At 41.2% G+C, this 16,696-nt stretch overlaps 1 protein-coding gene across 5 annotated transcripts in view; it reads right to left on the bottom strand.

Moving 5' to 3' along the window:
• ASTN1 (astrotactin 1) overlaps positions 1-16,696 on the bottom strand; it is a 577,374-nt gene that overhangs the window by 35,791 nt on the left and 524,887 nt on the right. For all 5 annotated transcript variants that reach the window (XM_073571288.1, XM_073571291.1, XM_073571289.1 and 2 more), the window contains 2 exons: positions 8,781-9,052; positions 1,839-1,972 (listed from right to left, as the gene is read on the bottom strand). In XM_073571288.1, coding sequence (XP_073427389.1) covers positions 1,839-1,972; positions 8,781-9,052 — 406 coding nt within the window. The remainder of the gene's footprint in view (positions 1-1,838; positions 1,973-8,780; positions 9,053-16,696) is intronic.

The raw sequence follows: 16,696 nt of genomic DNA on the forward strand, positions 1-16,696 counted from the left end.
ACACCGTGTGTGTTTCTAATAATTTTTTACTGCATATTGTCCTGAAAATCCTTTTGGGCCTAGTAACTGTGTCTGCTACTCAGAAGAGGAGCCCACCTGTGAACCGAGCTATACCGCCTGTTTATGAAAGAACCAGTTTTTGACTGCATTTACACCACTTAATACTTTGGGTCTAGTAACTGTGTATGCTACTCAGCAGAGTTGGCCACCCGTGAGCCAAGCTATGCCGCCTGTTTATGTAAGAACTGTGTGCTACTCAGCAGAGGAGCCCAGCTTTTAAGCAAGCTACAGCACCTGTGGTTTGGACACTTAATTTTTTCACATTCTTTCTGGAATGCCGTTTAGGCCTAATTCCGGAATTACGGTTGACCTGCACTTACTGGGAAATGCTTGTTCGCGGGGAAGAATTGTAATCCCAGATCCCCATCACTAACGGGGTTCAGTGTGTGTTATCCGCACCGGTAAGCGATACATGCTGGTCCTTTCATTGTAGCACGCATGCAGCCCCGGACATGTAAGGGCATGACAGACCTGTTATTGGCCGATCTCGCGTGCCAGAGCCTCGCACGTCCCTCTAGTAAGCTGGACGCGGACCCCGGGGGCATGCCTGAGTCTCGTTCGTTAACGGAATTAAGCTTGCAATCTGTGTAGCTTTTTTGTGGATGGCATGGTTGAGGTTGCCCGTGTTGAGTCCAATTAAGCCGCAGGCTCCACTCCTGGTGGTGCCCTTCTGGACATTCCTTTAAGGTTCAGATTTGCAACCATACTGCCCCCGGAAACCAAACACTTTTCCTGACAGTGACATTCTGGTCAAAGAGTGTGATGACATCACGTCTGTACGCCCTCTGCCTAAACAGTCCAAGTGCAGAGAGATGGAAGATGGGGATGACGAGGAGTCCAGACTAGTACAGGGATTCCCTAGCGAGGAGACTTATTTAATTGTTTTAAAGGTTGGGAGCAATTTTTGGGGAGCACTATACTCTGGAGAATGATACACTGGAGCATTCCAAAGGTGGACATCCATCACTGGAGCAGCATTTACAGGGCCCATTATACACTGGAGCATTAGAAATGGGGCATATTATATATGGAGCATTATTTGGGCCCCTAAGACACTGGAGCTTCATCCATGGTGAACAACATATACTGTAGCATTATGTGGAGCTCATCATATACTGTATGGAACATTATATGGGACCAATGATTCTGTATGGAGAAATATATGGGCCTCATTACTCTGTATGGCGCACTATGCGGTGGCCATAATACTGTATGGAGGAATATACTGTCTGTTTTTGGAGCTATTGGAGAATTTAAAATGATTATCAGTCATGTGATGTAAGAATTGAAGTATTTTTCATTGTACTATACCGCTATTTCTCTGCTGTATCAGAGGATCATGAATTGTGGCATGTGTTAAAGGAGCCCATTGACACTCTTTGGCCCTGGGCACACGAAAACCTGGAGCCAGCCCAACCCCCCACAACTTTAGCCAAATAACCCCCAGTTTTCAATGCCTAACTATTATTATAAAGTAAATTAAGGTTGACAAGCTTAAGGAATAAGAATTGATGTTTTTAGCATTAAAATGGGCACTCTAGGTGTGTTTCCGACTCGACCCGAAAAAAGGCAAAGTCGCTCATCTCTAATCTAAAGCTTTTAACATCCTATTTGTGCTAATAAGATTTGCCAAAAAATTGTGCTCTGGGAGAATCAGTAGAAATGTTTTCAAGGTCTGTTACTTTTAGGTCCTATCAGTGAGAAAAATGAAAGAAGAAGGAACATTCTGATAGAGTGAACACAGAAATGTAGGTAAACTCTGGATCCTTGAACCTTACATGGGTTGTGGCAGAGGAGCGCACGTCGGAAGTCCGTCTACACCAAATGCTGTGGAGTCACATCGACACCAATCTTCAATCACATCACCCCGACCTGAGCACCAAAGGGAGCTAAGCACGGCTTCCTGCAGCAACTGAAAGAAAGATAGACAGTCATGAGCATGGAACCTTGCTGTATGAAGACAGACAGTAGAACATTGGCCCCGGCTATAAAAGGGAGGCACGAGGCAATCTAACTTTGGGTGCGCCAACATATTAAAAAGTGAGACAATATAAAGCCCTGCTATTACCTAGATGCAGATAAATGTTTATGCCCATTAGTAAACCAGTATTTATCACGCCAGAGATACGTATAACAAAATAAGAACAACAACGGAAACTTTCAAGAAAAACCTGAAGACCCACCTGTTCCAGTCTGCAATGATCCTCAGTCTACTGAACCACCGCACAACCAGCTCTACCCTCTCCTACTATATCCTCACCCATCCCTGTAGACTGTGAGCCCTTGCGGGCAGGGTCCTCTCTCCTTCTGTACTTGTGTGTTCCTTGTCTTAGATTCTGGCTTGGCTTTTATCCTAAGTCATGTAGCAAGGCTCGTTAAAGAGTCAACATTGACTTCTAGGATTGCTACTTCCAATAGGTGGCACTAGAGTTCTAGTCCTCTTCCTCTCTGAAGAGACAATTTGCATAATTCCCTTGTCTTACACATGTTTATTATACTTGTCTAGATTTCCCCTTTTCATATGTAAAGCGCCATGGAATAAATGGCGCTATATAAATGCATAATAATAATAATAAGAAATCTGTATTTACACACAGACTTTCAAGTGAATGTCAGCTCTTGAACATCATTGTGTTTTTTTTCCCTAAAAACTAAATGGGTCCAAAATTCTTTACGAATGATTTTTTTTTGGCATCTTAATAGCGACTAGTGCCCATTATTTCTGGGATAGAAATAATACATTCATCTACAAACAAAAAGCTAAATTATAAAATCCAGGCAGTCAGTGGTCATAACTAAAGGGCAGGTGGCTCATAAATCTAGTATAATCTTTGATTGTTCCTATAAGCCAAATGGCACAATATTATTTTGCCATTTTGGCTAATAAAATAATGGTCTTTCCCGATTCTGCACTATCCTTACATATGTCAGCATACCCTGATGCTTCAATATTAAATTAGTATGCAGTAAGCATCTAAGCTTCATCTAGGGGTGGCTGCAAGAAGACTACATTTTACCACGTAACCTGCATAAAATGTTGTACCCTTTGGAGACATGGTGTTAGCAGTAACGGTGGACATTCACTCTTAAAAAAAATCCTTAAGTTAGACAGAAAGGGAAATCTATCATCAAAATTTTGAAAAGCAGTTTTGCATGAGGCTGCTTTCCTTTTCTTTGCACCAAATTTATCTCAATGCTGGTAAATCAGATGCAAATTGAAAAATAAAACTTCTGTCCAGAAATGTTTCTTTAGTTTTTATTCCCCTCGTCCCAGTAGAGTTAGGGTACCGTTACCCCTAGCGATGCACCAGCGATCCCGACTAGCGATATGACGCGGGGACGGGGATCGCTACTTACCTGTCAGACGCGGCGATCCTGCGTCCTCCCGCCCGGCTCCACGCGTCGCTCGTCGTCACAGCAGGAAGCGCCGCAGGAAGTGGCCGACGAGGAATGATCCAGCAGCTTCTCACTCGATCAACGATAACCAGCGGGGGAGCCGGTCGGAGGTAAGTATCACATGCAGCGATATCGCTAGCAATATCGCTGTAGCGTCACAAAATCGGTGACTTTACAGCGATATTGCTAGCGATATCGCAGTGTGTAACGGGGGCTTAAGAATGGCAACTTTTTTCTAAGTTGCAGTTAATCAATCGGGCTTAGGCCATGTGCACACATTGAGTATTTGGTGAGTTTTTTTCCCCAGTATTTGGAAGCCAAAATCAGGAATGGAAAGGTCAGAGGAAAAGCATAATAGAAACATTTGCACCACTTCTGCATTTTTCACCAACTCCTGGTTTTGGCTTACAAATACTGGGGTAAAAAACTCACCAAATACTTAATGCATGCTTGTGGCCTTACACTTATTTGACTAACTAACCACACCAAATTTCCCTCCTGCTTGACTCAGACAGTCTCAAATTTTTGCAAAATAAAGATGCGTGGCAAAATTTGCTGCTTTTTTGATTCATGAAAGCTGGCACAAAATGGTAATACAGTCATATGTAAAAGTTTGGGCACCCCTATTAATGTTAACCTTTTTTCTTAATAGCAATTTTGGTTTTTGCAACAGGTATTTCAGTTTCATATATCTAATAACTGATGGACTCAGTTATATTTCTGGATTCAAATGAGGTTTATTGTACTAACAGAAAATGTGCAATCTGCATTTAAACAAAATTTGACCGGTGCAAAAGTATGGGCACCCTTATCATTTTCTTGATTTGAACACTCCTAACTACTTTTTACTGACTTCCTGAAGCACTAAATTGGTTTTGTAACCTCATTGAGCTTTGAACTTCATAGCCAGGTGTATCAAATCATGAGAAAAGGTATTTAAAGTGGCCACTTGCAAGTAGTTCTCCTATTTGATTCTCCTATGAAGAGTGGCATCATGGGCTCCTCAAAACAACTCTCAAATGATCTGAAAACAAAGATTATTCAACATAGCTTTTCAGGGGAAGGATACAAAAAGTTGTCTCAGAGATTTAACCTGTCAGTTTCCACTGTGAGGAACATAGTAAGGAAATGGAAGAACACAGGTACAGTTCTTGTTAAGCCCAGAAGTGGCAGGCCAAGAAAAATATCAGAAAGGCAGAAAAGTAGAATGCTGAGAACAGTCAAGGACAATCCACAGACCACCTCCAAAGACCTGCAGCATCATCTTGCTGCAGATGGTGTCACTGTGCATCGGTTAACAATACAGTGCACTTTGCACAAGGAGAAGCTGTATGGGAGAGTGATGCGAAAGAAGCCGTTTCTGCAAGCACGCCACAAACAGAGTCGCCTGAGGTATGCAAAAGCACATTAGAACAAGCCAGTTACATTTTGGAAGAAGGTCCTGTGGACTGATGAAACAAAGATTGAGTTGTTTGGTCATACAAAAAGGCGTTATGCATGCGCTGTATTGTTGACCGATGCACAGTGACACCATCTGCAGCAAGATGATGCTGCAGGTCTTTGGAGGTGGTCTGTGGATTGTCCTTGACTGTTCTCAGCATTCTTCTTCTCTGCCTTTCTGATATTTTTCTTGGCCTGCCACTTCTGGGCTTAACAAGAACTGTACCTGTGTTCTTCCATTTCCTTACTATGTTCCTCACAGTGGAAACTGACAGGTTAAATCTCTGAGACAACTTTTTGTATCCTTCCCCTGAAAAGCTATGTTGAATAATCTTTGTTTTCAGATCATTTGAGAGTTGTTTTGAGGAGCCCATGATGCCACTCTTCATAGGAGAATCAAATAGGAGAACTACTTGCAAGTGGCCACCTTAAATACCTTTTCTCATGATTTGATACACCTGGCTATGAAGTTCAAAGCTCAATGAGGTTACAAAACCAATTTAGTGCTTCAGGAAGTCAGTAAAAAGTAGTTAGGAGTGTTCAAATCAAGAAAATGATAAGGGTGCCCATACTTTTACACCGGTCAAATTTTGTTTAAATGCAGATTGCACATTTTCTGTTAGTACAATAAACCTCATTTGAATCCAGAAATATAACTGAGTCCATCAGTTATTAGATATATGAAACTGAAATAGCTGTTGCAAAAACCAAAATTGTTATAAAGAAAAAAGGTTAACATTAATAGGGGTGCCCAATCTTTTACATATGACTGTACATTCTCCCCAAAGTTGCCAACAGTTCCACATTTGCTGTGATCGTAACAGATCATGCATTATGGCTGTACCATATATCCCATTCCCTGTCACCTTTTCCAGCCATTAGATGAACTTGATGAACATTTGTTTTTTTTACCAACAGTGTTTACTATATAATACAATCCTGGCAAGCATGGGCTGTCCTTGCCTGAAAAGGTTGGAATTTATATGAGTTGGAGTTGTTCCTGGGTCGGACTGAGGTAGGAATGAAACATCCATATTCTACCAAACATCAATATTGGTAAGTAGAGTTGAGCGACTTTGGTCGGATCGGGTTTCATGAAACAAAATTTGTTTCAGATGAAACTGGTCCGACTAGGGCAAAAAAAGTCGGAGTTTCGTCCGAAACCCGACCCCAATGCAAGTCAATGGGGTATAAAAGTCGGCATTGAGCGGATTGGACAAAACTCCAACTTTTTTTGCCCTAGTCAGACCAGTTTCATCTGAAACAAATTTTGTTTAATGAAACCCGATCCGACCAAAGTCGCTCAACTCTATAGGTAAGTAAATCATGATTAACAGATCTTCTGGAACCTCCACTGATCTGCTGATTGAGAGTACTGTGGGGCATTGGAATTGGCTTGGCTCTGTACATTGTGTTCTGTCACTAAATGCCCTACAGCGAGATTCACTTGAAAGGGAGAAAGCTGCAGCACCATTCATATCCACCATGCAACGTACAAAGCCCTGAAAGATCCAGTGTTCCGGAAGAACATTAAACGAGTCCATCAGCAATAAAAAGGAGTGTTCAAACCAAGCACAGGTACACCCTTAACATGGATCAGCAGTTCAGTGAACCTTCCCATCTACTTGATATCTATCTATCTATCATATATCTATCTATCTCCACCCTTCTCTTGTTCCTTTTGTTCTGAAAGGGCTGATACAATCCTTTTAGGACACAGTCAGATGGACGTTTTAATCAGATTAAGATCAGATTGTAATGCAAAGACTGCCTGGCGGCTGTCCCTACCAGAGAGTGACAACTTGATAGATCTCTATGCAGCTATCATGCTTGGGTCTGGAGAGCTGCCGTCCAGTTCACGAATTGCAGTCCCATCTTGCTCCCCAATGTATACAGCCCTCTAACTGCTCCCTTAAAGTTTTGTAAATCCAGTTCAGGGCTCATGCAGACAACTGCTTTATTAGACTGAGTGTGATCTGACAAAACATTGGATCGAACTCCGACCAATGTTATTTTATGGGACTGTGCACATGTCTGATTTTTTGCCTTGGACAGAGCTAGTCTGGGGAAAAAATTGCAGCATGCCCAAATTTGATCTGATATTCAGCTCACACTTGGCCATGCAAGAAAATGAGTCCTTGGCAAACGTCGGACTGCACTTGGACAACATCTCCGTGCAATCCGATTTCCGAGCACTGACACTAATTGAGAAGATGGAGACATTTTCTTCTCCATCTTCTCTTCATCTGAGAGACTCGAATCACATTATGATCAAACTCTGGTGACAGTGTGGTTAAGAAAATCGATCCAATTCTCTTGGACGAGAGAACAAACGCTCATGCGACCCTAGCCTTAAAGTCTTGTAAACCCCTTTAATCTAGAATTACTTTGCCTTCACTTTATATTCATTGATTCATCTAATATGCCTAATAGGTCATAGGGACAGGGGTTGAAGTGATAGAAAAATTTGCTTATCAACTTAAACATAAGGTTCCTCTAAGGTTCAGAAAAGTTTGACCAGGCTTATTCCTGGTTGTCGATTTCTTATATGGCTCAACAGCTTTTTGTTTTATTTGCTTAGTTCATAATAAATTATTGCTGTTGCATACAGGAATATGAGCTATTACACCATTTATAGTCTCTGACATCAGTATATTTGAGTAGTGTTAAGAATTCATTTGTTTTAAAAAGTTAAGGGCATTAAATTAGTCTATGTATTGAATAATCCATACCCTACTGTGTAATGTAAGCAAAACCAAGCTGTCTTGTGCTCGCATAAAAGCACCGAGCTGAACCCTGTGTGCATGGATTGTAAATTATTCTTTCTCATAAATGAGAACTTGGCTTTGGGATATAAATTTAAACCTTCAGTATATTCTGGGATGAAGTAAGGTCAAGAATCAGAAGTAACCAAGAACCTTACTAAAGCAAGACAGAAGACTAAATTAAATGTCGTTGTTTTGGTTTTTCATAATTTTATTTTAGGTACAACTTCTATATATCTATTAAAGTAACAGGCAAACTGTAGGAAATTTTTTGAGATACTTTCCACCAGAAATTGTATGCCAATCCTATCTATACAGCTGTTGATTTTTCTGGCACGGATTTGAGAACAGCTTCAATAAATGAGTTGTCACTAAAGCAGTTTTAGTGGATTCCACGCGGACACAGTGGTAGGTAGTCATGTGCCTATGAGACCCAATTCTTGAAACTATCGTGTCTGCGGAATTGCGGCATTCGAAACTGCACATTACATATAATAAGGGTTCTGATTGCAGTTGGGCCAATGTTATTCTATGGGGCCATGCACATGCCCAATATTTTCCTCGGACCAAGCCAGTCTAAGGAAAAAAAAATCGCAGCATGCCCGAGTTTGATTCGATATTTGGATTGCACTCGACCATGCAGAGAATATGCGTTCGCCTGACCCCAGCCTTACGTAGTTACATAGGTTGAAAAAAGACACAGAGTCCAACCATCCTCCTCCAGTTATACATTCGCTATCGCAAGAAAAATTTAATGGCAGAAATCTGGTCAGTTTTGGATTTCTGTTGCAAAGAAACTAACCTTAATGAAAATGGTAAAAAGAAAAAAATTTATAGATAAAGTAAAAAAAACTGGTTCATGTTAATTTTTGTTCACATTTCGACTGAAGACATAGAATACATGTACGTGACCACTGAAAACAATTATTCCACATATGGGGAGGCCATTGTTTATCTACTGGAGATATATGTAGACCATTGAAATGGCTGGAACAGGATCAGCAGTCAATTTAGTTGACAACAATTTTTGCATATTTGCCGTCTTCCCTTCTGTCAGACAAATGTTTTGAAATCCTTCACCTCTTTTCCTGTGAGGCACCATGTATAATATTCACTTACCTGCTGGGTGACATTGTTGTTTGTGACCAGCTCATATATCGGGACTGCCTTTGTGACTTCTAGAAGAACAGGTTCTGGTGGAGAATCTGGGCTGGAAGTAACATGGCACAACTGGCAATAGGAGGAACATCGTCCACGACTTTGACACTCCATGCGCAAACCTTGAATCAGTCGCCTGGTGCCGGTATCAAGAAGACTGTTGATGTACTCTGGGAATGTCAGCACTTTTGGTTCTCTTTCTCTTTCTTCAGACTCATCCGATGGCGTATTTCCTAGGAAAAGAAAGTGTGTAAGGGATACAGAAGCAGTCTAAGAGACATGTACCTCATTTCTTGTGATTAGAGGGGTTTACAGGGTTTAGAACCCAGCTGATTATACATTGATGGCATGAAGGCCATACACCTAGAAAAAAACATATATAGCTCAATTTAACCATCAAGTTTGAGACATGAAGAGCATATGCGTTAACTTTACAAGGTTGGCATCAGTGAGGGGTACAGTGCACCACTGAAAATTTTTTAATGTAGTGCAGGGATTCACTCTCTTTGGTAGGCATTAGGCAGTGTTCACATAGGCAATGTTATTAGTACAGCAAGGCAAGGTTTATTAACTCCATAAACCCCTGAGGGACTTTAACACAAAACAGCAGTGCTCCGGCACAAATGCAATTACATCATGAAAAAACAGTACATTCGTCTGGTACACATACAATACTCAGGTATACAACCACCCACACAGAGGTTACATGGTCCCTTCCTCTCTAGAACCAATTCGGAGAGAGACCCTGGCTAGTCTCTCTCTCAGCCACAGCTCATATCTTGGCTGTGCTCACGAGCCCATACTCTTGTCTCTACTCAATGTCCAGCAGATTCTGTGACCAGTGATACACCCACTGATTCTCCTAACTGGCACAGTACATGTCTCTTTAGACAAAACACTGCAGGCGCATCCAATCAAACCCTGCAGAGCTGGAATTTAACTCTGTCCTTCCCAGCTACCCAGCTATGCTGGAGTAGGTACACCTCATTTCTCAGTGACAACCCTCCACATTGATTTCCCACCAATTTTTCAGACCATCTACACTCACTTCTCCATGTTCTCGAGATATCATGGGTACAAGTAATGTGAATTCAAAGAAACATGGATTCACTGGATTTTAAAAGGTTTTGGTAAGACCTAGGAGACTTGCCAGCACACCGGAAAGGCTAAAGAGTCTCTACTTTTTATGATAGACTCCAGGACAGTTAGCAAGTATGATTAATGCTGGCCAACCACATTAGAAGGCTGTTGGCCAAACAATGCTTTAGCTGGTCGTTTGACTGACAGCCATCTCAACAGATTCTCCCATATACAGAAGCCCTCCTGTGCTCTCTATGAAAAAGTTACCCACTAATATGTTGGCCACTGGCGCATCTCTGGGAGAATAAAGAAATTGACAGTCCAAAATTGGACATGTCCAATCGACATCTCTGCTCATCATCATTCGACTGGTGCACACGTCTACATTATTTTATCCTCCAAACCCCTTAATATTGGCAACTTCAGCCAACATTATCCTAAAGTGCATAGGGGGCCTTTAGAGCATCTTCAGACAAAAATAAGCTTGTATATTCTTCAGGTGTATCAGAAACATAATATAACAAAGTACAGTTAAAGCCAAATTATTCTGGTGAGAACAGCAGAACATCATTAAAATTTGAAGGCACATTGTTTTTGGTGCTCGTAACACATCTAAGGAGTAACTAATCACACATGTAAATTAAATGCTGATGTTATAGTCACAAATGAGCCAGAGACAGATGCATTTTGAGATCTGTCTGTGTTGGAAATTGGAAGACGTGAGAGCTCTCACGGCTGGATGCAAGGATTGAGGCAGATATTACACCTTAGGAGTGCTGAGGCTAAATAACCACAAGACTTTAGAACGTAACACTTCCGATCTTGTTAAAGATTACACAGCTTGCTAAGTAATTTATTGTTGTTCTGTCTTTCAATGTGTGGAAATCTATTGTGTGAAGAACAGATATTGTTATATTCCATCCATGGGAATTTGGAGAAAAAAATGTATATTTAGATTTGATGGAGTATACTGATTATGTAAATGCTCATCATAAATTCATTTATACAGTAGGTTCCATTGTGCTGAATATTTCTTAGATAGAGATACATTCAGGTTATATGTCCCTAACCGATTTCTTACCGAAATTGCAACACTAAATAAATAAAATTGATAATGGGAATAGACACGAGACTGACAGAAAATGAGATCTAAGGAAATTTTGGCAAATATATCTTTTGGGATGTGGTAGAATTTGGCGATCTTGGGAAAATTGCTCAACGTTTTGATTTTCCATTGAGATCGTCTTTATAAAATGATCAGATTCCATCCGGTCTCTTCTGACCAATCAGTTTTAGAGAAAATCATCTTACGTATTTCTGGCTTGGCTAATGTCCTTAGTGATATAGCAAGACTCATTAAAAGTCAGACATTGACATATAAGGTAGTATCCTCCAAGTGATACTAGCAAAACAGTTTTCTTTATTATGGAGAGCTTTTATCTTTTTTTGCAAGACTTTTTTGGGGGGTTTATTTTTGTTAGCAAATGTAAGATTCTGTCCTTGTCCAAACCTGATATTTTTTAATCAAAACATTCAGTAAAGTAATAAAATAAAGTTTACTGATGCTTCTTGCAACAATCTTCTTCTAGACTGGTGAGGGAACACAACATTGTTGGAAAAATTGCAGCAGAGGGTGGGATGGTAAAGAAAACTTTTCAGGAATGGTCAAAATGTATAAGTGGTGGAGAAAGGTTGAACTTGATGGACATAGGTTGTTTTTCAACCTATGTAACTATAAGTAACAACCCCTTTAAAAACCCTAGAGATGCCTTTGATATTGTCTTATAACCATGCTAGTGCCTCCTTAGGTGCAGTTATGAATGTCTCCTAATATTCACTGTTTCACACTATTGGAACGGAAAAAAGCGCAACTAGGGTCTTATCCGATAAACAGGGTAAGAAATGTATTGAGATTCTACTCACCTGATATAGGAGAGGTATAGCGCATGAAGCTGCTGCACATCCAAAGGTCAAACCAGTGACCGCCGAAGCATATAGTTAAATGGAACTTTTTTATGGATTCAGTGCGCTGCTTAACATGACACACAATTACTCGTGCATTAACAGATCGATGTATTACTAATTTTCCCAACGCATTTCAAAGTACAAATCACTTTTTCCTCAGGGGATGATATACACTATCTGTCTATCATCCCCTGAGGAAGAAGTGATTTGTACTTCGAAACGCGTTGGAAAAATGAATAAAACATTGATCTGTTAATGCACGAATAATTGTGTGTCATGTTAAGCAGCGCACTGAATCCATAAAAAAGTTCCATTTAACTATATGTCTCCTAATATTGCAATACCATATTGTGTAATGACTTTTTTGTATTTGTCTATAGATGACCTCCCAGCAGTTGTGATTAGAGATGAGCGAATATTTCAATGTTCGATTTGGCTCACGATCACTGAATTTGTAATATTTGCTGATTTAATTGCTCTTTAAATCGCCGAATATAGTCAAACATACACAGCACAAAAACCGGTGTTTCCCAAGCTGTGTGACAGTGTGGGAAGCACTGGTCTATTGCTTCTGATCGGCGGTGAAATCATCCCTGCCAGTCAGAGAGCCGGGGTTCCCACACTCTCAGAAGACAGTGTAAGTGCTCAGCTGTGATCAGAGGTATAAAGTTTACCTGCAGTCTCTGGTGTCAACTGATGGGACTACAGCTCCCATCAGCTGACACCTGTAGCCACTAATAACAGTGAGAGCAGGAGTAGAGGGGTCTCCACGCCATATTATTAATTATTGAAATAAATCATTTTAAAAAACGGCGTGGGGTCCCTCCATTTTTGACAACCAGCCTTGCTGAAGCTGACAGCTGGGGGCTGGTATTCTCAGGCTTGTAAGGAGCCATGGATATTGCCCCCCTAGCCTAAAAATAGAAGCTCATGACTGCCCAGAAAAGGCACATCTATTAGATGCACCAATGTTAGTGCTTTGCAAGGGTCTTCCGACTTGCACTGTAGTGGTGGCAAGTAGGGTCATATTTGTGAGGTTGATGTCACCTTTGTATTGTTAGGTGACATCAAGCCCACGAATTAGTAATGGAGAGGCATCTATAAGACATTTAGCCATTGCTTATCCCATAGTTGTATGGTAATTAAAGACACAGCCAGAATAAAGTCCTTTATTAGAAATAAGACTAAACTCAGTTTTCCATTTTATTTAAAAATAACAAACACCTAACGCCTAATTCCACCGAAGCCCTCGTTATCCTGTAATAAAGCTAAAATAAAAAGACAACAATATACCATGCCTGTCTGTCGTTCTATCCCATGCCGTAATCCATGTCTGGGGGCTTAGTTTTCAACCTGGACAGTGCCACGATGCAACCGTCCAGGCTGAGAACCACTGGGGAATGAGCTACTGCGAGTGGAGCCTAAGTAACTGGTGGTGACGTCATCGAGGTTACGTCCGGTCACTGAGACTGTGTTCTCAGCCATGCTGAACTGCTGTGACCTCAGTGAGATCCCCGCTAGCACCATGGGAAAAAGTCACTGAGTTCACCACAGTTCTAGCACAGTGGCTTCACAGAAGATCACCGTGAGAATTTCTGATCTGCGGTTAAGTCACTGGGCTTGAACTGCATTGATGTCATCACTGACTTTTTCCCACGGTGCTGAGGTCACGGCAGTTCAGCCCTGCTGGGAACGTAGCCTCAGTGACCGTAGGTAACCTCGATGACGTCACTGCTATTCACTCAGGCTGCGCTCAGCAGCTCATTCACCAGTGGTTCTCAGCCTGGATGGTCGCATCTTGGCACCGTCCAAGTTGAAAACTATTAATCCCCCAGACATGGATTACGGTGTTGAAGAGAATGACAGACAGGTATAGTATATTGCTTTTATTTTAGTTTTATTACAGGAGAATGAGGGCTTCGGTGGAATTAGGCAAGGTCGTAAGTATGGGTTAATTAAGATTATTAAAGGAGTCTGTGTAATTTTTTCAATTAAAGGACTTTATTCTTGGTGTGTGTGTTTTTATACAATGTGACTATGGGGTTAGTAATGGGGGCGTCTTATTGACACCTCTCCATTACTAACCTCAGGATTTGATGTCATCTGACAATACAAAGGTGACATCAACCTCCCCAACTATCACCCCACTTGCCTCTGCTACAGAGCAAGTGTGAAGAGCAAGGCTAAGTGCCAGAATTGGCGCATCTTAGAGATGCGCTTTTTCTAGGGTGACTGAGAGCTGATGTTTTTAGTCTGGGGGACAGTATCCATGGCCCCTCCTTTGGCTATTAATATAAGCCTGCAGCTGTCTGCTTAGCCTTTGATGGTTGTTAATTACAGGAGGACCCTACGTCATTTTTTTAGGGTCCCCCATATTAATAGCCAGTAAGGGCTAAGTATACAGCTGTGAGCTAATATTAATAGCCTGGGAAGCTCCATGGGTATTACCACCTTCCTAGGCTATAAACATTGCCCCCCCAGCCATTGGCTTTCCCTCTGCTGGTTGCAAAAATTATGCGGGAGCCTACGCCATTTTTTTCAGATAAATAATCTTTTATTAATTAAATACATGTACAGTAAGCTGCACACACACACACACATTGTACTAATTATATTTGGCACAGACATCTACATATCTACCTGTTCTATTTGTTTTTACTGTGTGTAATCCATCTCTTCTATCCTGTTGGCTCCAGCTGCGTTTTACACTACCGCAGCTACTGAATTGCTGGCTTTTGTTCTTTATGTCTATGTAAAATACATATACATATATGTGTGTATATCACTGACATCTTTATATATACTGTATATACATGTATTCTATGTGTATATATCCTATCTTTTCTGTTCTAACCTGTCAGGCTGTGATTTTACTGAACGCGGCACATGTATTGCAGGCTTTTATTCAATCTTTTACTAAATGTTACTGACTTTTCCACTTTTTAAGAAAAATGCTCGCGTTACCGATCACCAAACAGAATGTACCAGAGTTGTGCTGAATTTATGTCTGGCGATCATTTTCCGAACATATTCGCTCATCTCTAGTTGTGATGTGGTTTGCAGTCTGTAAAAGATTTTGCTAGTACATACCAAAATTGTTACCAATTTATTTTTTGAGAAACTGGATGAAATGTGTAGAAAGTCATAAGGTTCAACTGGAAAGCACAACGGTGGAGTCTTACAGCGATGGGACCAGAAAGCCAACCATTGTTGGCAAGTTATGGCTAATTTAAATAATTGGTAAAAACACCAGATGTAGACTGAATAAAGTGGGCAGGTTGTTGCCCAAATCATTACATTATATCTGAAGGGTATACAGATTCAATACTTTTTTTTTCAGTACAATTTAGAAAATAAATGCTAAACCCTGATTAATTGCTACAGGCAATGAGGTCCTCTTGTCGGAGATGTTTTTGATAAATGAGATCCAGTATTTGCAAATCACCACATAGAGCCTATAATTGAGTCTTGCACTGCCGACTGTATTTCACAATCATGTCATTCGCTTCTCCATATTTCTCAGCCATCTATTCTGCTTATGGGAAAGTTCCTGAAATAAATGTGTGTAGTTGACTTTGTCAGTATCGCTAAATCAGATCAGTTACATATTTGGAAAGAATTTACTGCCACTGCTAATAAGGAGCAAATCCGTCACTTAGACATCTCTTTAGTATGCATGGGAAGCTGTCTTTAACTGATACCTATAATAGGAATAATACTGCACACATTGTACCCACAGAGCTTTATCCATAGGACTGTTTAGAATAGTCACAGACAGAGCTTTGTCAATGGTGCCACATCATCTGATATCAGGATTAATGAGACAGGGCATCTTAGATACAGCTAAGAACAGACAATCCCAGAGTGACAGTACATTCTGGATTACTGGCTCCTATAACCTAGCTCAGAGATGAATCAAGGACACCACTCCAGAGTATGAGCTCAGAGCCTTACATATTGCATAGTGCAGCAAGTCCTTAAAACGAAGTGGCCCGCTGGGCTGATGCATTAGGATTTTTGTACACTGGAACTAAGGTGTCTAGGTCAATCCTTGCAAAAACAACCCCATTGCAAAATCCCTCTTCTTCAAAACTTTACAGGGACAATGCAGGCAGGCAAGAAGGGGAAGACTGAGGTTACCTGGAGCACCAGGCTGTTCAGACTGAGTCACCTGGTATGTCATATGGTGGGGGGGGGGGTTCACGTAATAGGTGAGATATCACATAATAGATGTCGTGATGGAAGTCCCATGATGAAGCCACAGGTACACATGTGGGAAACCAAGAAGGAATGGAGAAATATTGCCCCATTTATCTCTGAATACATTACCCTATATACAGGATTCAACTCCTCAAAATGAATACATGCTACACCCTAGGCTAAAACAAACGACACACAGAGGCATCGGACACTGGATACATAAAAGACGTCGTCCACTACTTGGACAACTTCTCATACTCCACGCTTGGCCCAGATTTAAAAAAGCTTATACTCACCTCCCGTGCAGGCACCTTTCCAGCGGTGTTGGTACTCACTCTCCCCGGGGCTCCCGTGCTGTTGTTATGACACGTGACCCCAGTGCCCAATCAGCACTGGTTTCATTGTCCCTGCCTACTGTCAAATTGAACATGAAGAGAAAGTGAGATATCAGCTGCAGCCAGGACTTCCTCTTCATGTTCGATTTGTCCAAAGGTGGGGACAGTGGTGCCGGTGCTGATTGGGCGCCAGGGTCAAATGCCGTAACAACTGCTTGATAGCACCGGGAGGGCAAATGCTGACACAACTGTAAAGGAGCCGGTACGGGAGATGAGTATAAGTTTTTTTATTTTATC

This window comes from Dendrobates tinctorius, unplaced genomic scaffold (genome assembly GCF_039654945.1).
Source record: "Dendrobates tinctorius isolate UK_male_01 unplaced genomic scaffold, ASM3965494v1 ptg000029l, whole genome shotgun sequence".
NCBI lineage: Eukaryota > Metazoa > Chordata > Amphibia > Anura > Dendrobatidae > Dendrobates > Dendrobates tinctorius.